Genomic DNA, 22083 nt, shown 5'->3' with positions numbered 1-22083 from the left:
TCCAAATGAACAACCTAATACAAGTAATGTGCTTTATGTCTTACAATCTCACGTTCTTTCATCGGTCTGCACAGCACCGCTTCACCTAATATATTGAGGTCATATAAGTGAAACTATTAGTCTTTTTTTACTTGGTTACTTTAATAATAGCTTAGGACATTTTTACTTTTTAATTGTCTTGATGGAAAATCCATAAAAGAGAGAGTTACAGTAGTCAAGTCAGGAGGTGAGGAAATGTGGACAAGAACCATGGCATCTTTGATATTTAGAGAGGGACATAGTCAAACAATTACTTGGGTGAAAGATAGCTGATTTGGCGAGAGAGAAATATTAAGGAAGAAGGAGGTAGAAGGATCAAAATTTATGCCAAGATTTCTAACAGCAGTGGAAAGTCTAAGAAGGACACCAGCAATATTAACACTCAATATAGAGGCAAGATGTAAGCTGAGAAGGGCCAACCAGTAGAAAATCTGTTTTATCAGTGTTTAATTTAGGAAAATTACAAATCACCCAAGCATTGATGTCATCAACACATGCAGATATAGAGTTGATGGGGAAAGCAGCTGTACATTGAGAACTGATGTGGAGCTGGGTATCGTCAGCATAGCAGTAAAGGTTAAAGGGGTCATGAGAGAAATCAAATTTTCTTTGTGCTTTTGCAATAAGAGACCTTTGTACCATCAAAAAAACCTCCTGTGAGTTTTTCATAGCTTAAAACGTCATAATAGACAAAGCGTTTATTTAATCAAGCTCCAAAAATGGCTCATTTGGATAATGTGAGTTCTGTGACATTATCCAATATATTTGCATATGACTGCCTCCAGAGCAAAATATAGATGAATAGTTATCATTGCAACATAGGGTTTGCGCACTGATGTTCAGTCGCTTAACGCCTGACACGTGTCTACACCAGACATGAGTGTCGTGTCAAAAGCAACCAGAGCTTATTATAATCACTGATACCGTCTACAACTGCATACAGTAAAAATGCCCATTCTGTTTTTGACATACTCTGACACGCTCCAAAACTTTATTAACATAACATATTTCATATATGGGGCTGCCCCCTAATAGTCGACTAACCGTTAGTCGAACAGAAGAGTCAACCAAAATTTTATTAGTCGCTTGGTCGCAGAAAAAATAAAAATCCACAGGCGAAGTTACGCAGTTCATGACAGACAGATCATTAATGGACAGTCTATGTGGTAATGCAGTACATCAAGCAGGACATCCAAATGCTCGCCTATCATTCATCGAACTCAAATATGGCTTATCATCTGAAATATGTTAGTAGCAGCAACTTTACATGGCCGCTCAATCTAATGTTAACCAAGAGAAATGTGCTCTATTCAAGTGTCTGTGGAGTGTGGAAGCTGAACAGTAGATCACTGCAGGACAGATGGAGGTGCCGGTGTGCTTACTCTTAAAATACTCCATTTTTGATCATACAGATAAGAGTAATGGTGCGTTCACACCAGATGTGAATGAAGCGTTAAGCGCAAGTGATTTACATGTTAAGTCAAGGCAAAGACATCCTGCGGCGCGATTCGCACAAATGAGGCGGCGTGAATTGAGCGTTTCGGGCGGTTGACACGCGTAACTCAATTTGAGGTGTGTGTGTGTGTATATATATATGTATGTGTGTATATATATTCTTCAGTGTTGTCACATGAAAAGATATAATAAAATATTTACAAAAATGTGAGGGGTGTACTCACTTCTGTGAGATACTAATATATATATATATATATATATAGAAGTGAGTACACCCTCACATTTTTGTAAATATTTTATTATATCTTTTCATGTGACAACACTGAAGAAATGACATTTTGCTACAATGTAAAGTAGTGAGTGTACAGCTTGTATAACAGTGTAAATTTGCTGTCCCCTCAAAATAACTCAACACACAGCCATTAATGTCTAAACCGCTGGCCACAAAAGTGAGTACACCCCTAAGTGAAAATGTCCAAATTGGGCCCAAAGTGTCAATATTTTGTGTGGCCACCATTATTTTCCAGCACTGCCTTAACCCTCTTGGGCATGGAGTTCACCAGAGCTTCACAGGTTGCCACTGGAGTCCTCTTCCACTCCTCCATGACGACATCACACAGCTGGTGGATGTTAAAGACCTTGCGCTCCTCCACCTTCCGTTTGAGGATGCCCCACAGATGCTCATGCTTGCCCAGCCCAGTGGTCGTTTTGGAGGTGTGTTTGGGGTCATTATCATGTTGGAATACTGCCCTGCGGCCCAGTCTCCGAAGGGAGGGGATCATGCTCTGCTTCAGTATGTCACAGTACATGTTGGCATTCATGGTTCCCTCAATGAACTGTAGGTCCCCAGTGCCGGCAGCACTCATGCAGCCCCAGACCATGACACTCCCACCACCATGCTTGACTGTAGGCAAGACACACTTGTCTTTGTACTCCTCACCTGGTTGCCGCCACAAACGCTTGACACCATCTGAACCAAATAAGTTTATCTTGGTCTCATCAGACCACAGGACATGGTTCCAGTAATCCATGTCCTTAGTCTGCTTGTCTTCAGCAAACTGTTTGCGGGCTTTCTTGTGCATCATCCTTAGAAGAGGATTCCTTCTGGGACGACAGCCATGCAGACCAATCTGATGCAGTGTGCGGCGTATGGTCTGAGCACTGACAGGCTGACCCCCCACCCCTTCAACCTCTGCAGCAATGCTGGCAGCACTCATACGTCTATTTCCCAAACACAGCCTCTGGATATGATGCTGAGCACGTGCACTCAACTTCTTTGGTCGACTATGGCGCGGCCTGTTCTGAGTGGAACCTGTCCTGTTAAACCGCTATGTGAGGGGTGTATTCACTTCTGTGAGATACTGTACATATTGAGTTGATGTGTTTATAATATAAAGCGCAGCTACCCTCTCAACAAAATCCATGTCAGCCATTTCACAACGAGACTGGAGCTGCCTGGCAGAAGCCATGACGCAAATTTGCGTCTGTTGTGAAGTGAATTTCACGCGCGAATGAAGTGAGTAAACTCAATTTTCAAGCGTCCATTTATTCGCGCAAGTCACGTCTGGTGTGAACGCCCCATAATACATCTTTCAAATCTGTAAAGACGTTTATTTGTGTGCACTCACAATAACAACAAAACATTGCACTTTTGTAAAATAATGAAAGCAAACAGGATGCACTTTCTGCCGTCTCGGCCTCTGTGAACTTGGGCACGAAACTCCGTGTACACTTGCCTTACAGACAGAAAAATATATCTGTAGAGAGTAAAATGTTTACTTTACGACTACTAGTCGACCAGAAAAATCTTTATATATATAAATGATTAATGATTATTGTGGCCTAGTGAAAGTCATATAAGTGATGAAGATCAATGGAACAAGAACAGAACCCTGGGGAACACCATGAGAATCGGGGGCAGCAATAGACTAATGAATATAGTTATATAGTGTTGATGGTCAGACAAGTAGGAAATGAACCAAAAGAGGTCAGTTTCAGAAATACCAAGAGCAGAAAGACAAGAGATGAGAATACTGTGAGAGATGCAGTGCCAAATGCAGACGTCTAAGAGAATCAGAATACTGGTGGAACCAGAGTCAGTGGCCAAGAGGAAATTATTGACCACTCAGAAATGAAGAGAGCAAAAGCCTGATTGGACTCAAAGAATTTGTTACAGATAGGACTATAGTTAAGCGGCCTCAACATTCTCCAGCAATTTAGACTGGGGGTCGGCCTTTTACTTAAACATTTTTATGTTTTTGTTCATTTTCATGACCAAAGAGCATAAAAAACATTCCAGGATTTCCACCCAGTGTATTCCCTCCCTTTTTCCTTTATCTGAAGCTAAGGACTAATGACCAGTGTTGGGAAGGTTACTTTGGAAATGTAATGGGTTACAGATTACAAGGTACCCTATTTAAAATGTAATTAGTAGTGTAACTTTTCAATTACTTTATTAATTTAACTTATTACATTTGATTACTTTTTAAAATTTATAATATTTTCAACTGTTAATCATTTTGAAACATTTAAAGCAGGCAGGGTTAACCTTACAGTAGTGCTCAACACTGATTACTGTCACTTTCAAAATCCTTCATCACTTGAATTAAGATTATAATAAATAAGGGATAATGTGTATCTTTATTTTGCGATAACAACTGGCTGGATGTACATTATCCCGCTTATAACACGGCTGCTTGCCACAAAAGTCAATATTTAGACATGAAACACTGATCTGAGTAGAAATATTAGAACGCAAAGCTTCCATGAAGAAAGCAGTTGCTAGCAAGCAGCAAGTTCAAACTAGACGGACATTTAAGGGATACGGTGCAGTCATACCACTTTTATTACACAACATTTCACCACATAAATAATTAAGTAAATAATTGAGTCTGTGTTATTAGATTTTACCGGTTGTTATAGAGAAATAACATACCTTGGAATGTCACGACTGACCAATCAGAATCAAGCATTCCACAGAGCCATGTAATAATTTAATTTAAAGCACAACCACCACAAAATAAGACTCAACTCCTCTTATTTACTTTGAGATCATTCTGAGGTTAAATACAGATTTAAAATCATAACAAGAAATAGTTTATTAGCTATGATACTGGTTTTGAAATCAAATGTTTGCATGTTTATGTCAGGAAACACTGGCATATAAGAATGTCTTGGAAAAAAAACAATGTTAAAATAATAAAGCATAATTATAAACCCAAATAGGAAATGAAACAGTTATCGAATAAGCATGTGTCCTATTCTGTCTCCTAAACTCCTGAAACATTGCTGTCTCATATTTTAGAGCAGTCAATGCAATTTATGATATGGGTCAGTTAAATCTGTATATGGGTGTGGGTGTGTGAAAAAAATTCAGATGTAACCCCCTTTGTAATCATTAACATTTTCAAAAGTAACTGTAATTTAATTACACACTACTTTTTTTCTCAGTAACTGTAAGTAATTACAAATACATTTATTTTGTAATTAAATTACGTAATCCTGTTACATGTAACTAGCTACTCCCCAACACTGCTAATGACCAACCACTATAAACATGGATGGAACATGCCAGAAGTTCACAGAGCGCAGTCACTTTCATTTATTATATCTGTTATTTATAAGTTTAAATTACTTTCTGGGTTCATTACAAGTTAAGATCAATCAATGGCACTTGTGACATAAAGTTGATTACCTAAATATTAAATATTAACAAAACAAAATATTTTTTTTCCGAGTTGCAATGGACGCAGCCAAAGACTAAAGATATGCAGCGTCGGTAAAGTTGTTGAAATTAATAAAATTATATATATTTTTGTAATGTACAATATAACTATATGTTACATATACAAAATATTATATTAATGTATAATTATAATAGAATATATAATTATTCAGTTTACATCACCTTCATAAATTAAATAAAAACGGAAAAAATTAAAAACGCAATGCACATTCTTCTTTCAATATTTTGTAGATGTAGAGTTAAAAAAAAAAGTTGAATTGTGTAGAAACGTAGAACTAAAAGTTAAATCGCCATCTTTTTCCGACCAAAGTGACTTAAATGCAACCGATGTCGTAATAACGACTTGTCAACTCGTAAGTACGAACGTCCCAGGAGGACTTGAACGCAGCATAAAAGCCCTACTATTTCCTGTGTTCATTGTCAGGTGTTGTTCTAATATGGTGGTTTGCTCAGTTTTGATCTTTGTTCCCTTAATTTTTATTGCTTTGACTGTTATCACCCAAAATAAAACTGTTTTACTCTCCTTTGTTGCTGAGTTCACCACTCATTAGAGTTTTCAGTTTTGCACTTTAAGAGTGCCTTATGATGTGTAAGCTGTAATGGGGCTAAAGACACCTTAAGGAAACTGTGCTTTTCACTTCTCCCAAAATGTATGATTTCACAAATTACACATTGTTATTGAACAGTGATAAAGCAACACAGTTCATGGAAAAATAGATTACAAAAGTGGTATGTTTTAAAAATTCATGAGGTGGTAAAAGGCTCACCGACCGCGGACAAAAGGCACCTAGTAATGATACAAATACTTTAGCTAAAGTAACAAGTTCTGCATGATGTTTTCAAATATGATTAAAAAGATAATACTTGTTTAGAACAGTCACTTCAGCAAATTTTGCACTAATTTTATAATAAATAAGAAAAAATCTAATTAAAAAACGCACTAAATTATTTCTCATTTACAAAATAAATGAAAACCGTTCATGCCTTCCCTGGGAATCAAATGCTCTAATTTTTAAGTTAAAAAAACCTATACTGATTTTTTTTTTTTTTTTTTGTGCCATCTAGTAATTGAAAGAAAAAAATCAGAAGTGCTTTTTAGCCTGGTGTGCCTCATTGTGCCCTATTTGTTCCTTCACGAGTTGCTGTTGGAAATATATGATGATTTGCAGCTTCACTTGAGGAAAAGATTTACGTTCAGTAAACACAGACCGTTCTGCCTCCACTTGTTTTATTAGCAAAAAAAACCTAACTTTGGTTTATATGTTTGTAAATTAAAATTGGATAGTGTGACAAGAGCTTAATAAGGATAACTGAAAATGTGTATTAAAAGAGGGACATAAATAGTACACAGTCACTTCATATAACAAGAATGGCTAAAAATAACAAAAGAAAGATTTAGTTTCTTTTTTTCTTTGTCTGTTCTTTATCTCTTTCTATTTGTCTTTCTCTTGCTTTGTCTTCACTTTAGCCTCCCAACCCCAATCTAAACATAGGTCCAGGTGGTGGAGGTCAGTCTCTGCACTCTCAGACTAATATGAATGATAGTATGGGCACTGGCTTGCCACCCACCTCACTAATGCAGAGCCACATGAGCAATGGTGAGACCCTCTCTGCATCCAAGAACCGCTTACGTGCCTGTGCTGTGCTTGAGCTTGCTTATTTCTTTATAGAAATTTATTTTCACTGTATGTAGTACTTAATGTTTTTACACACACCCCCTATACTTTTCAGCAGCTTGCCTGGCTCTTAACAACACTATGTTCCCTTTCATTTGCTATCTTTGTGTGGTGGTGTTTTGATGAACTGAATGTGTGCTTTATCCTGACTGTGAGTGTGTGTTGTCAGGCCCCAGCCACGCCCTCATCCAGCAGCAGCCCAGCACATCCATGAGCCTGCCCGCCAGCAGCCATGGCACGGGGCCTGGGTACAACCACTCAGCGCCCACCTCTCAGGGTCAGGTGGCCTATTCATCCATGGCCTCTCGTGCCAACCTCAACATGCAGTCCAGCCAAGGTGAGCCCGGGATGGAGCTCACCTGAAAGTCCCATCCAGAAATCAATGTAATTGGATGAGAATGGGGGATGAGGGCTTTTGAGGAAAGCTTTATTCAGAAATAATTTGTCATGTATGGTATGTATAGATATATTTTGCATAAAGATAATAAAGCCCATTTTAGCCATGTACACACTAAAGTTAAATTTGTTTATCAGTTTACCTTTTAGTTATAAATCCCCTCCTGTAACAGTGGCGTAGCCAGAATTTAAAAAAAATTTGGGGGGGGGGCATCTTAAAATGAGTTAAAATTATTACATGTAGGCTATAATGTCAATATTAAATGCGTGCATTTTCAAGTGTTTGTGCAGCGTGTGGAAGCTGAATAGCAGCGCGCTTATACTGCATGACAGTTAAAACCTGGTTTATACTCGCGTCCGCCAGTTACTGCCAGAGGAATACTCGGACTGATTTAATTTAATTTTTAGTATTATTTTGTTTATTGTTTCATTATATTTATTGTGATTAACCTCCTGTTCTTGTTCACAGTATAATGACATTCAATCGTTGCACACAATCACTGAGAATATAACTCGATTAGGATGATCAAACTTATTTTTAATTATCGTCTATGGGCTGGAAATATTTCTTTATTTAAATCATAAAGTCAGTGCATGAAAAATGCATTATATTTAATACAAGTTTGCCCTAAACCTTTAATTTAATCCTTCTATACAGCCTATTTGAATCTTCCACTTTCCAAATGCGGAAGTGTGATAAAGGCTTAAAAGGTTTTTTTTTAAGCAATCAGAAATCTGAGGGGGCCGGACATGTAAATGAGGCTACGTCACTGTCCTGTAAACACACAGTTCAGTAAATCACGTGAGTGACATCAGCATTCTACAATTGAATCGACTCCCGAAAAATACAGGTGGTGGCAGCCGCGTTTACAGAAGTTCTACGCAATGTGTACAGAACTGAACTGAACAACTAGTTGTACAACTAGTACGAATTTAAACGTGCATCAGAGATGTGTCTCTCTGTATGTGTGTGGTGCAAGAAAATCACAGAGAAAGTGGTATGAGCTTTGACTCATCCGTGTCAGATCTAACTAGAAAAAACAGTAAACAAGAACAAGCCCATAATAAACAGATGAATCCAAATGCTTTATCTTAAAAACAAAAATATCTCAACCTGCTCGCTTCAATATCTCCATAAACTTAAGGTAATATCAAGCCCAAAAATGTCTATAAAAAGTGGACATGGCAACACTTCAAAAGCGTGCTCTGTAAAGCAGCCTTACAAACATAAACAAAACACAATGGCTCTGTTGATGGTGGTTTAGTTAAAATTGCTGACCATAAGTCTTTGATCGCTATAATATTACTTTTGACAAAAACAGTGAATACCAAACACATGAGACACCATAATGTTGATATGGTGACCACACTGTCAATGGCAATTTTGGGAGTGAGTCATGTTCCGAACACAAATTTAGAGAATCCAGTATTTAAATATGGTTGCTGAAATTATATATAAATAACTGCTTAAATTTTACAGTGTAGCCTTTGGCATTTTTTTTTTTTCATGCCCAATTTAACAAATTTTATTGTTTTTATACTGACCAAATTATACTTTCTTTCCCCTAACCCTAAACCTACCCCTCACACAAAACATTCTGCCATTTTTAGATTTTCAAAAAACTCCATTCTGTATGATTTTAAAGCCTGTTTCCTCATGGGGACCAAAAAAATGTTTTTGGCATTACTATCCAAAATTTACTGGCATTACTATCCTTGTGGGGACATTTGGGAATACCAGGTACACACACACACACACACACACACACACACACAGAAACATATTTTGGGGAAAAATATAACAAAGACATGTTCTTGACAGGTTTCTTGATATTCATCTATGTGCTACTGTTGAGTTATTCTTCTGCATGGATAAAGATGCTTCATTAGAAATATCTCTTGACCCTCAAGAGAGAGATCAAACACATTCAGTTCATCAGCAGGAGGCTGCTCCCTTCCTCTGACTTTTGATTTAATCCTCTTTTTAGGCATTCTTTAAATCTTTAAAACCCTGAAATGCTGCCCTATGTCCCTAACTGACAGTGTTTCTTTCTTGACTCTACCCCTGCTGCTTTTAGTTCTCAAAAACTGTATAGCAACATTTTAGTCCTGGATATAACCACAGTGTTTTAAAACATTTTTTGAACATAAGACTTTTGTTTACACTGTCATTTCAATGTTGCAATGTTTGTGGTGCTGGTTCCCATTAGTTTCTATGATGCATCAGCAAGGCACTGGACCCCATTACTCATCCACCTCAGCAGGGGGTCAGCACTACCAGGGCCAGCAGACTGGAATAATGGCACAGGGAAACCAGGGGAACAGCATAATGTCACAAAGGCCAATGGGAAGTTATCGTGTCCCACAACAAGGTAAGGGCTGTTACCATTATTGTATTCAACTAGTTTAGATTTTTCTGCTGTTTTCCTATGTTACCTGAAGCTGGTTAGGGTTATGTTTAATTGTGCTGTAGATTTGCAGAGGTGAAATAAAAAGTGCTAATTTTAGTAATTGTTGAGCTATTTTTTTTTTCTATGATGCAATGACATTGATTTCAATACTTGTTGAAAATTAAAATAATTCTAGACAAAAGGATGGCAGCCTGTTATGAATATGCACCAAACATCTTTCCAATTTTGTAATGAGAATGGTTTGAATTCCTTGACAACAAAAGAGAAGTTTACTTGAAGTTTACAGAGGAAAGACAACAAAGCATTCCAACACATGAGACAAAACAAATATGACAACAATACATGTGTAATCAAGGAAAGGGGAAACAAAAGACAACACACAAAAGTGTAGCTGATATAGGGTATTGTGAAATTTTTTGCAAAAACTGTACAGTGAAAGAGTGCTGAAATAAAATGTAAAAAAAAGTTGCGTGTCAAACATACAAAATTTCATCATAACAAGACATTGAATAGGCATAAGACAATGCTTTTCTCAGGTTACTGAATGGACAGAGACTGTTACAGTTCATGAGGCTCCTGTCAGCTTGAAACCAGACACCGGGGGAGTTGTGACTGATGGCACATGCAAAGCATGCAATGACTGTGGCAACTTTAACATTTGAAAGGATACTATGGCAAAGTTAATGCTTTCCTTATTCAAACTGATTTATTTATTTTTTTCATGAATATATGGTTGACCTGAAGAAGGAAAGCTATATCATACACTTGGAATATTATGAGCTATATCACCGCTTATCGACACTAGGGGTGTGACAATACACTTAACAAAATATTTACCTTTTAATTACAAAAAGTAAAACAATGCAGTTGTATTTTGAAATATTTTAACTATACAATACAATACAATACAATACAAATGTTATTTTTATAGCACATTTAAAACAACTGTCATTGACCAAAGTGCTGACCAGCATCAATACATACAGTCACAAAAACGAAATTCAACATTAAAAAGTACAACCTGATCCCTCTAATCGACTCCAAAAGCTCTACTAAAAAGGTACGATTTCAATCTAGACTTAAAAGCATCCACAGATGGGGAGGATTTAATATGCATTGGGAGAGGGTTCCATAAACGGGGAGCAGCCACTGAAAAGGCCCTATCGCCCTTAGATTTTAATCTCGTTTTAGGAACATGAAGAATCATCTGATTCGAAGATCTCAAGTTTCTTGAATTTTGATAAGGAATTAAAAGGTCAGCGATATATTTTGGAGAGATGCCATGCAACGCATTAAAAACCATCAACAAAACCTTGAATTCAATTCTAAATTCTACAGGCAACCAGTGTAAAGAAACCAAAACTGGAATAATTCTCTCTCTCTTCTTTGTATGCGTCAAAAGTCTGGCAGCAGCATTTTGTACTAATTGAAGACGAGATAACTGACCCTGTGAGATACCTATATATACAGAATTACAGTAATCGATGCGTGATGACACAAAGGCATGAATAAGAGTCTCCAGGTCCTTAAAAGAAAGAATAGATTTCAGTTTAGAAATAAATAATAAGTTGATAAAAGGCAGCCTTCACAACACTAGAAACCTGTTTATCTAAAACTAAAGCTGAATCCATTGTAACACCCAAATTCTTAACATGATCTGAAACACTTATCTTCATAGAGGCCAACCTACTTATTATTTCCTTGGAAGCAAAGGAAGGTCCAAAAACAACACACTCAGTCTTATTAGTATTAAGATGAAGAAAGTTGCTTGACAACCAGGCTCTTATCTCACCTAAACACTGAACAAGTTCCTCAAAAGATTGAGATGCACTTGGATCTACTGAGATATATAACTGAGTATCATCTGCATATAAATTATACATAATATTATATTTACAAAAAATTGAACCCAAAGGGCCCATGTATAATGAAAATAAAATAGGCCCAAGAATAGACCCCTGAGGCACACCACTACGTAATTTAGCTGATGTCGAACACAAATCTCCAAGGCAAACCGAGAAAGATCTATTATTTAAGTATGATTTGAACCAATCTAAGGCAGTACCCCTAACACCAACATCTTCCAAACGCTGCAATAAAATACCATAATCAACCGTATCAAAAGCAGCTGTGAGATCAAGTAAAACAAGAATAACTACCTTTCTAGAATCAACTGCCAAAAAAAATCATTAAAAACCTTAAGAAGGGCGGATTCTGTACTATGAAGAGACCTAAAACCTGACTGGAACATATCTATAACAGCATTCGTATCTAAATATGACGCAAGCTGGGACAGAACAACCTTCTCTAAAATTTTCGATAAGAAAGGAAGTTTCGATATAGGTCGGTAATTACTTAAAACAGTACAATCTAAATTCGGTTTCTTAAGAAGTGGCTGCACTACTGCATGTTTAAAACAAACAGGGACATTTCCATTAATTAAACTACTATTAAGAAGAGATTGAATAGTTTTACCTAAAAGATCAAACAAATTTAACAACAGCCGATTTACAGCTGCGATTTAACAACTAATCTAGGGCTGTAACTAATAATTGTTTTGGTAATCAAGTAATCTACTGATTATTTTGACAATTGAGTAATCTGATATTTTTTAGTAACACAAACAGGCCTAAGTGAAAACCAGGCTTTAGTATGACTATTTATATCTAAACTAACGATGAGGCAATAATAATTGGCTCAAATAAAATATCAAAACCAAGTAATTACATGGGTTTTATTGAACATCTTCCTTTGTGTTCAGCAGAACAAAGACATTCATACAGGTTTGGAACTACTTGAGGGTGAGTAAATGATGACAGAATTTTCATTTTTGGGTGAACTATCCCTTTAAGTACATAATGTGTTATAACAAATACTTGCAGAGGGCACCAACGTTTGACGTTTCACTTTACAGCGTGATTAAACAACATTTAAATCCATTAAATTTTTATATTTGGCCACATGCAAACTCAGAAACTTTTATTTTGAAATCACAATTTACAATAAATGACATTTTTAGAAATAGGTTGATGTATTCTCCTGTGTTGGCAAAGGTGTATAAATGATTTATGTTACAAATCTAGTCAGATAATGCACACAGTTTTCCCAGATGAACCTTAAGCAAATCAAATTCACAGCATATACAGAGGAAATTTAGCCCCTTTCACACATACAGTCTTTACTGGTAAATTACCAGTAAGTTGCCATTTAAGAGATCATGTGTGAACAGGACCTTTTCAAAAATCTCGGTAAATTTGTTCTGGCAATCATATCGTTCTTATGGAGATGACGTGATTACTCTGAGCTGTTTACAAAGCTCCGCTGCTTTTTAATTAGTTTTTCTATGTAATGCGCTAGATGGACATCTTTGACCATTGTGCCTCGCAGCTTTTTGTCAAGTCACTAGTCAAGTCACTATTTTTTGTATAGCGCTTTTAACAATGCAAATTGTATCAAAGCAGCTTTACATCAGCTTTACAGTATTTAGACGGGGGAAATAGTGTGTCGAAATAGTGACGCGCTTCTCCATTCATCAGAGCTGAGTCTCTGCAAGTGGATACTATTATGCACGTCTCGTATAAGAGCAAAACATTCTGATTGGCTAGTAATGTTAGTTTCGTTGAGAAAAGCTGTGCTCCTCTCATACCATTGGGTGTCCCATACTTGGAATTTGTGCTCTGCATTTCACCCATTCAAATGCACACACACAGCACTGACGTATCGGGGTCTCAAGTGGGAGCCCAGTCACATCTGAGTAGTACAAGAATCAGCCAATGAATATTGGCAAGTGGAATTGGCATGTCTAGCCACTTCCCGTACACACTGGTATATTAGATGGCAGCATGCATCCACGCATTCAGGTTAATGCTGAGGAGTTTCCTCTTTGTTCTCTCCTTCAGGGAATGACGTTTACATGTAACCAAGATGAGGTTTACATGTAACCAAGTTGTTCCCTTTCAGTCAGTCACATTCGATGTTACGTCAATACAGACGTATTTGGGTCCCTACAGAAAGCACCACAACCACTCAACTGTGTTATGAGATGCAGGTGGTGTTGAGCAGAAGCATGTCTAGACAGATGCAGTTGCAAGCCATAACTATTACACATTGGGGGAGCTGCGGAGCCACATCTTACCCATAGGGAGGTGACATGTGGAGCATGCACATACTGACATGAGGGCAGTTGTACATATTGAATGAACCAATGTGGTAGGACCCACTTCGGTAGGTCCTCATCTGCCAGACAGGTGCCGTGCACCAATGCCCAGGAAGAGCCTGTGCTCCTACTGGAATGACTCCTCTTTCCCAGGGTGCCCTTTCATGTGCTCCTTACGTCTGGTATGCCAAGGTGATGGCATCCACTAGTGGGCCAACCTCTGCTTGGAGGCAGCCTCTCCTTTCTGCTGACCTCCAAAGCAGATAAAGAGCTGTTCTGAGCTTCTGAAACTCCGGGTGCAGTCCATGTAAATGTCCAAAGCGCAGATGGGACAGAGCAACGCAAGGGCCATGTCTGCCTCCTCTGTGGGCAGTGCTTGCAAGTTCACCACCGGATCCTGGAAGGGAGTGGTGGGAACTTTGGTTACATATCAAGGCCAGGGTCTCAGGATCACATGAGAGTCAGCTGACCTAAATTCAAAGCACATTTTGTTGATTGAAAATACCAGCAGGTCCCCCGCCCTTTTGGTGGAAATGAGTGTGGTCAGGAATGTTAAGCTCAACTGACCCGAAGATTCAAAGGGAGCTTTCTGTAGTCCAGTAAGGACCACAGAGAGATCCCAAGAAGGGATGAGCTGCAGTCTTGGAGGATTCAACCTCCTAGCCCCTCTTAGGAACCTGATGATTAGGTCGTGCTTCCCCCAGGACCTGCCATCCATTGTGCATGATGTGCCGCAATGGCGGCAACATACACTTTCAGGGTGAAAGGGGACAGCCTCCTCTCCAACCTCTCTTGCAGAAAGGAAAGCACAACACTGATCGGGCATTTCCAGGGGCTTCTAGTGAGAATAACACCACTCGACAAACATACTCCAGTTCAGGGCATAAGCCTGCCTAGTAGAGTTGGCTGTAGCCTGAGTGATAATGTTTATCACAGCCTGTGATAGGACACTTAAGTCTGCCGTGTCCCATCCAGGAGCCACACGTGGAAGTTCCAGAAATCTGGACACAGGTGCCAAATGGTGCCCCAAATGGTGGGAGGAGGTCCTTCCTCAGGAGAATTTACCAGGGAGGGGCTATCACGAGGAGCATCAGGTCTGAGAACCAGGTATGAGTGGGCCAGCAGGGCACAGTCACCAAGACCTGCTTCTCATCCTCCTTGATCTTCAGAGTCTGTGCAATGTGGTTCACTGGGGGAAATGCGTACTTCAGCAGACCCCAGGGCCAGCTGTATGCCAGTGCATCTGTGCCAGGTTGGGGATGTGGCAGTTTGAGCCTTGGTCAGGGAATAAAACAGCTGGTAATGGGAGGACTCCTTGGAAGAGAAAAGATGAGCTGGTCCACCTGGGGGTGGAGTCTCCATTCTCTCAGGAGCATAAGCTGTCATGAGAGTGCGACTGAGACTGAGCTCCCCCAAGATGTGAATGGCCTGCAGTGATTTCAGCCATGTCTGACTGAGATGGCAGGTGTTTTGCACTGCAAGAATACACGGTCTTCATGGTTGATGTACGCAACCATCGCAGGTTGTCCATCCGGACGATCACATGCTTGCCATGAACCAGTGGCTCCAACATGTGTAAAGCAAGCAGCTAGAGCTAGCAACTCAAGGAAATTGATATGCCACTGCATTTTAGGTCTTTGCTTAGGGGCCCGAGGCTGTGTGCTACTTGCCTCTGTTGTGACAACAACATGCCTCCTAAGGACAGTTCTGCCCATAGAAAAAGGTCTACCATGGGGTGAATAATGAATAAACGGCGTAATGATCACCCGCCCATGCCATGTCCATCTTGGGAATCAATCAAGCTTTATCAAGATAAAGAGATGCTCTGCACAGGGAAGGGCTTGCAATTATGCCTGAGCATCAAGTCCCCATGCTCACACAACAGATCTCATGAATGAGCTAATATAAGTCAGTCGTTGAGATGAGCACACTCTGCAACTTTGGAGAAGATGCAGGGAGAGCCCAAAGGGGAGGACATTGTACTGGTATGTTCGACTCCTCAAAGCAAACCAAAGAGACGGTCTGTGTCAAGGTAGAAGTGAGACGTGAAAGTACACATCCTTCAGATCGATTGCTGCAAACCAATCTTATGGGCTAACGCATGAAAGAATGCATTTCTGCATCAACATCTTGAACGGGAGCTTGTGTAGGGCCTGATTCTTACTTTAAGCATTTGGGCCATGTAACTGATTTGGGGAAGTTTTGACAGAATCCAAAATTCTAGTTCACTCTTATTAATTCTAGAAGTCGCATTAATAAGAGTGAGAGAGAAAACCAGTTTAACCCTCTGGGGTTCGAAGCCCGCAATGGTGCGGTCCATCTCGTATTTTGTTGAGGACCGCGAAAAGAGCTAAAAATACTCCGTCATTTTTGATCATACAGATAAGAATAAGGTATCGTTTGAAACTGCAAAGGGTCTACTTTTATTTGTGTATAGTCATAATAACAACAAAATAATGTGCTTTTGTAAAATAAATAATATAAACAGGGTGCGTTCTCTGCCGTCTCTGCCACCTCTCTTCACAGACACATAAATAAAACAACCTGAATCTCAGCGAATACTCGCCTCAAAGACATGAGAAACATATGCATAGAAAGCTTGAAATGTCTACTTTTAAATGAAGTAAGTCACGTCCAAAACAAATATTCTTTGATAAAGTAATCCGTATGAAACCAACGCAATGTCCAGTTTTTCCTGTCTCAACTCATCATCTCTAATGTAAGCCGATCGCGCTTTTCAAATTCTAAACATCCACATGAGACGCTCAACATGCAAACACCCACATCACCTCAGTAAACAAATGTGAAGAGTTCATCCCGGCTACTTTTTATTTCTGGAAGAAGACGTGCTGAGAGGAATAACCCAGAACTGACCTCAGAAGAAGAACACAACGTGATGCATCACGTAGCTTGATCCAGTTAAGAATATAATTCTAATGAGTAGCCTTGTTATTGTGTTACTGTGACATTACTTGTACACATTTTACTAGTTAGACTTTTCCCAAATTATAATTTCTGACTACATGTATGCAATGAAGTGAAACATTTTGAAATATGTGTCATTTCATTGTATAAACGCCAGGATGTTTGTTTCATGTTTTATAACATTAAAACCACAAGATATAAAAGTAGAGCGAGTGTTAACACTATGATATTAGAGTCTCTGAATGTTTGGCACAAAGGTGTTACTGTTCAAGTCTCAGTGTTCAAATCGGTATATTCAATCATGTGTCCTTGACCTTCACTGTGTAAATTTTTATTATACTGTGTTGTGAATAAAATACAAATAATACAAACAATAATACAAATAATCAAAAACCCACATTATTTTACTCTCCTCACACATTTTTTTTTACCTGCCTCAGTCACATTCATATTGATAGCCCATTATGGGAGGCCCTTTGTCTCTCAGGTGTGAATCACTAAATATTCATGGCCATAGTCACTCCCTCGTATACGGCCATTCTATCACAAAACATGTTTTACAAATGTTAAATGAATATATTGTTTTCTGTGAACGAGTAAAGAGGATGATTTTCACACCATTTTGTAGCAAAAACTCTACCACGTCCATTTCTCAAAAGTCTTGTATAATATTCTTGTACAAATATTCTGTATATATTTTATGGCCTTATTTCAGTGACTTCAAAATTTTAGTTTTTCACTAACCACGCATAAATGTTTTCTCAAAAACACTGTAAGATTCCTGTGTCGAAACGGACACAGATACGCCATCAAATGAACTCGTCACGAGGTCCAGGTTAATCATCACTACCCCTGACGTCAATATTCTGAGCGGTTTCCTGTCAGCACCTTATTTTCTCTACTCAGAATGGTGATAAAACATTTTGTACTTTTGTATTAAGAACTGAAAGAGCTCTGTCTCACAACGCATGTTCGAGAGAAGCCTCGTGACATCTCGTGGAGCAATGCATGGACTATATTATATCAGACAGGAAAACGATGATTAAATTAACTAACAGCCCTCCGGCCTGCAAACACAGAATCTGGAACATGACTGTCCCATGACTCGCTTCCTGCTCGTCTGCGTTTTCAACTTTTCTCTTACAACAAAAGAAACACAAACTTACATAGAGGATCTCTAGAGACAATCATTTATTTCCATTGCTATTAGAGCAAGTGTATCAACAAATAATATGTTGATGTCTTTTTTTTTATGATTGATATGTTATTGTAACCAGTGATGGGAATAACGGCGTTATAAATAAACGGCGTTATTTTTTTCAGTAACGAGTAATCAAACGAATTACTGTTTCCCCCGTTACAACGCCGTTACCGTTACTGACAATAAAATGTGCCGTTACTATTTTATTAGAATTTAATTTTTCAGTTCATCTGAATGGATGCGCAGTGTAGCTGTATTTGACGAACCGTAAACTCTAGTGTGAAGGCGCATGACTCGCCGTTGCTTTGTCTCACACGCAAAGAAAGATACAGAGCAAGAGAGTCTTTCATAACATGCAGAATTGACGCGCTACATGTAAACAATATTCTTTGTTGTATTTTCCTGTCAAAATAACGGAGTTCCTTCGGAATTCTTCAGCTTTTAAGAACTGGCAGGTTCTCTGGTAGTGGGCGGAACTAATGCGCAAACGACAATATCATTGGCTAGCGCTCACCTATTGTCATCCCTGTTTTGATTTCAGCAAATCAATTTGAGCGAACGCAGACAACACGATTAATATTCATGAGTCCAGCAGCTCATTAATCCTTAGTGCGTTTTATATAGATGATAAATATGCATTCATACTTGGTTATTGTAATTACTAAAGTTCTATCATCGTATAATATTAAATTATCATAATATTATATTATAATGCTTGACTGACTGATACTAATTGTCAGTAGATACATAGTGTAGATTAATGTTCTGGCTGTTTGATAATACCTAGAATATCAAAATCGACTGCGGGCGGCAGATCCTTTTCCTATTTAGCACCCAAACTCTGGAACAATCTACCTAACACTGTTCGGGAGGCAGACACACTCTGTCAGTTTAAATCTAGATTAAAGACCCATCTCTTTATCCTGGCTTACACATAACACACTAATACGCTTCTATTATTCAAATCCGTTAAAGGATTGTTAGGCTGCATTAATTAGATCAACCGGAACCGGGAACACTCCCCATAACACACGATGTACTCGTTACATCGTAAATAGAATGGCATCTACGCTAATATTTGTCTGTTTCTTTCCTAGTCTGTTTCTCAGTCCGTATCCGATCAGATGGTGGATCAGCACCAAGAGATGATGTCTACAGCCCTAATCGTCAGCGGAGAGCCCCTGAGACATAAATTTAAATTATAATAAAAAAACAAATATATATTATAAAAATACACCGATAAACAATAAATGCATTAAACTATACATTACAATTATAGCAAATGAATAAATCATATAAATGAAAAACTTCAAACAATGAATAAAACACAAATATAACAAATACATTAAATTATAAATTAAAGACAAGACCACGGGAATCAGATAAGCCCTTTACACAATCTGACATGGCTGCGGTTGGAATTGAACTGCGGGTTTCGTCTGGTCAGAGGAGAACTGGCCCCCCGACTGAGCCTGGTTTCTCCCAAGGTTTTTTTTTCTCCATTCTGTCACAGAGGGAGTTTTGGTTCCTTGCCGCTGTCGCCTCTGGCTTGCTCAGTTGGGGACACTTAATTTCTAGCGATTATCGTCGATTTGATTGCACAGATACTATTTAAACTAAACTGAGCTAGACAATGACATCTCTGAATTCAATAATGAAATGCCTTTAACTGAAAATTGAGTGTTTAATCTTATCATTATACATTACTGACACTATCCTCCAATTTGATACTGTTAAGTGCTTTGACACAATCTGTATTGTTAAAAGCGCTATATAAATAAAGATGACTCGACTTGACTTGACAATGTTTTATAATAATAATTTATTCTTTTTAGTGTCCATTTCATTAATTTAACATTTAATATTGGGGGCATCCAAAGTTATTTGGTATATTTTTAAAGTAACGCTATAGTTACTTTCCCTGGTAATTAGTTACTTTTATAATGATGTAACTCAGTTACTAACTCAGTTACTATTTGTTAGAAGTAATTAGTAACTATAACTAATTACTTTTTTAAAGTAACATGCCCAACACTGATTGTAACCAATGAAGTCTAACCAATGTGTATAACCTTCTTTTTAGCAGAGAAAGCTATTAACATGCATGTGAACTATGTGAAGTTTGGTCTTGAAAGGAAGTTTATTTTAAATGCAGAATGTTGAAAGGAATCAAAAGTGCATATTATATACCGTGTTCTTAAGGTGACATTTTTTAACCGAACTTGCAAAGATATTCCCCACGTGGAAGATTAAATATATGGTTAATTTGTGTCCAAAGAGGAACAGTACGGGGCGTGGTTCTGTCCTGCAGATCAATCGCCGTGGGACGGACAAAATCAGCCTGTGTAAAACTAAGGAGGACACAGCCCTCCCTTGCTCTGCGCTGCTTGCTTGCTTACTCTCTCGATCTTTGGCTCTCTCCAAAGAGCTCACAGCTATAACATCAGGCTATGAGACTCCAGAGCTACAAATACTTTGTTGGAATTTCGTTTGAAACTTCGGGACTGCCAGAAACTTCCAAAGCTTAGTCTCTGCAGACAGACTCCAGAAAGCTGAACACGTCACTCTCGCGTCACCAGGAAAACAACCAACCACCGGAGGGCATCCCTAGAAACGTGTCAGACAACGACACATCAGCAGCCAATCAGGAACGCCGTGTTTCCCTGAGACAAGCCAGGAAAGGAAACCAGCCAGCTTTCATTAGTCAACTTGAACACCAGGTAGTGAGCAAAATCTCCATATCTTGCTGGGAACTGGTCGAATTAATCGTCAAGCAGTAAAGATAATTTTATTTATTTTTTCCTCAGGTTGAATTAGTCTAGTCGCAGATATTAGAATTGTGGGAATTTTCTAACGTGTGTGTGTGTGTGTGTTTTAGTTAGTTTAATGTACCTTAGAATAGCAAATAAATCTGTGCCATTTATGAAGAATCCTTGTCTTGTGTCGTGTATTTTAAAGTTAAACTTTGCCCAGATCACGCTACAGTCGCTCAAAAGTAATCTAAAACTGTTACTGTTAAGTGCTTTGACACAATCTGTATTGTTAAAAGCGCTATATAAATAAAGGTGACTTGACTTGACTTAAAACCCAGTTGTTTATTGTCGTTGGCCACGAGATAAACATAATTGCTAAGATACACTAAGTGCTAGACACTGGACAGAATAGTCGGAGTGTATGCTATAAATTTTGAATCAGTCTAATCAAATCAACCCGAATCTCTAAGATTCTATTCCCTAACAGCTAAAATTAAGAGCTAAATCCTTACAGTTACTACAACACAAACATTCATGCTGCTCACATATTATTGTATCCCAGTTTCTGCTGAATACAGTGTTATCAGACTTTAGATATTAATATGTTTTTAAGATACTGAATAAAAAAACACGCATGTCAGGCATGTCAAAACTTCTCCAGGGCGCCAAAACACCCTCAGACCCCAGAGGGTTAATCAGAATCAGAATTAGCTTTATTGTCAGGTATATTTACAAATACAAGGAATTTGTTTTCGTGACAGCAGCTTCCACAGTGCAACAGAATGACAGTGACAAGACAAAACACAGATAATAAAAGAATAAAAATAGAACAAGTAAATAGGGAATAACAATATAAAATTGACAATTTTTATGTAAAGGTATATTACAATAGACAATTTTGTATATACAGGCATGTTATGTACAAATTTGAAATGTAAACTAAGTATGTGTGTTAGATAAAGAAATGTATAAGTGTATAAATAGTGTTGTGTATTCCACAATTATTTTTCATAATTATTGTTCATAAGATGGATTGCCTGAGGGAAGAAACTGTTCTTGTGCCTGGTTGTTCTGGTGCTCAGAGCTCTGTAGCGTCGACCAGACGGCAGGGGTTCGAAGAGGGAGTGTCAAGTCGAGTCATCTTTATTTATATAGCGCTTTTACAATACAGATTGTGTCAAAGCACTTAACAGTATCAAATTGGAGGATAGAGTGTCAGTAATGTATAATGATAAGATTAAACACTCAATTTTCAGTTAAAGGCATTTCATTATTGAATTCAGAGATGTCATTGTCTAGCTCAGTTTAGTTTAAATAGTATCTGTG

The 22083-nt window shown here is 38.2% G+C and overlaps 1 protein-coding gene across 1 annotated transcript in view; it reads left to right on the top strand.

Annotated features, from left to right (window-relative positions):
* Positions 1 to 22083, top strand: part of LOC131532669 (calcium-responsive transactivator-like) — a 95648-nt gene that overhangs the window by 26082 nt on the left and 47483 nt on the right. The window contains exons 5-7 of the mRNA XM_058764512.1: positions 6708 to 6837; positions 7085 to 7252; positions 9522 to 9683. Coding sequence (XP_058620495.1) covers positions 6708 to 6837; positions 7085 to 7252; positions 9522 to 9683 — 460 coding nt within the window. The remainder of the gene's footprint in view (positions 1 to 6707; positions 6838 to 7084; positions 7253 to 9521; positions 9684 to 22083) is intronic.

The sequence above is a fragment of the Onychostoma macrolepis genome, chromosome 23 (genome assembly GCF_012432095.1).
Source record: "Onychostoma macrolepis isolate SWU-2019 chromosome 23, ASM1243209v1, whole genome shotgun sequence".
NCBI lineage: Eukaryota > Metazoa > Chordata > Actinopteri > Cypriniformes > Cyprinidae > Onychostoma > Onychostoma macrolepis.
This window is presented reverse-complemented; position numbering and strand designations above follow the sequence as displayed.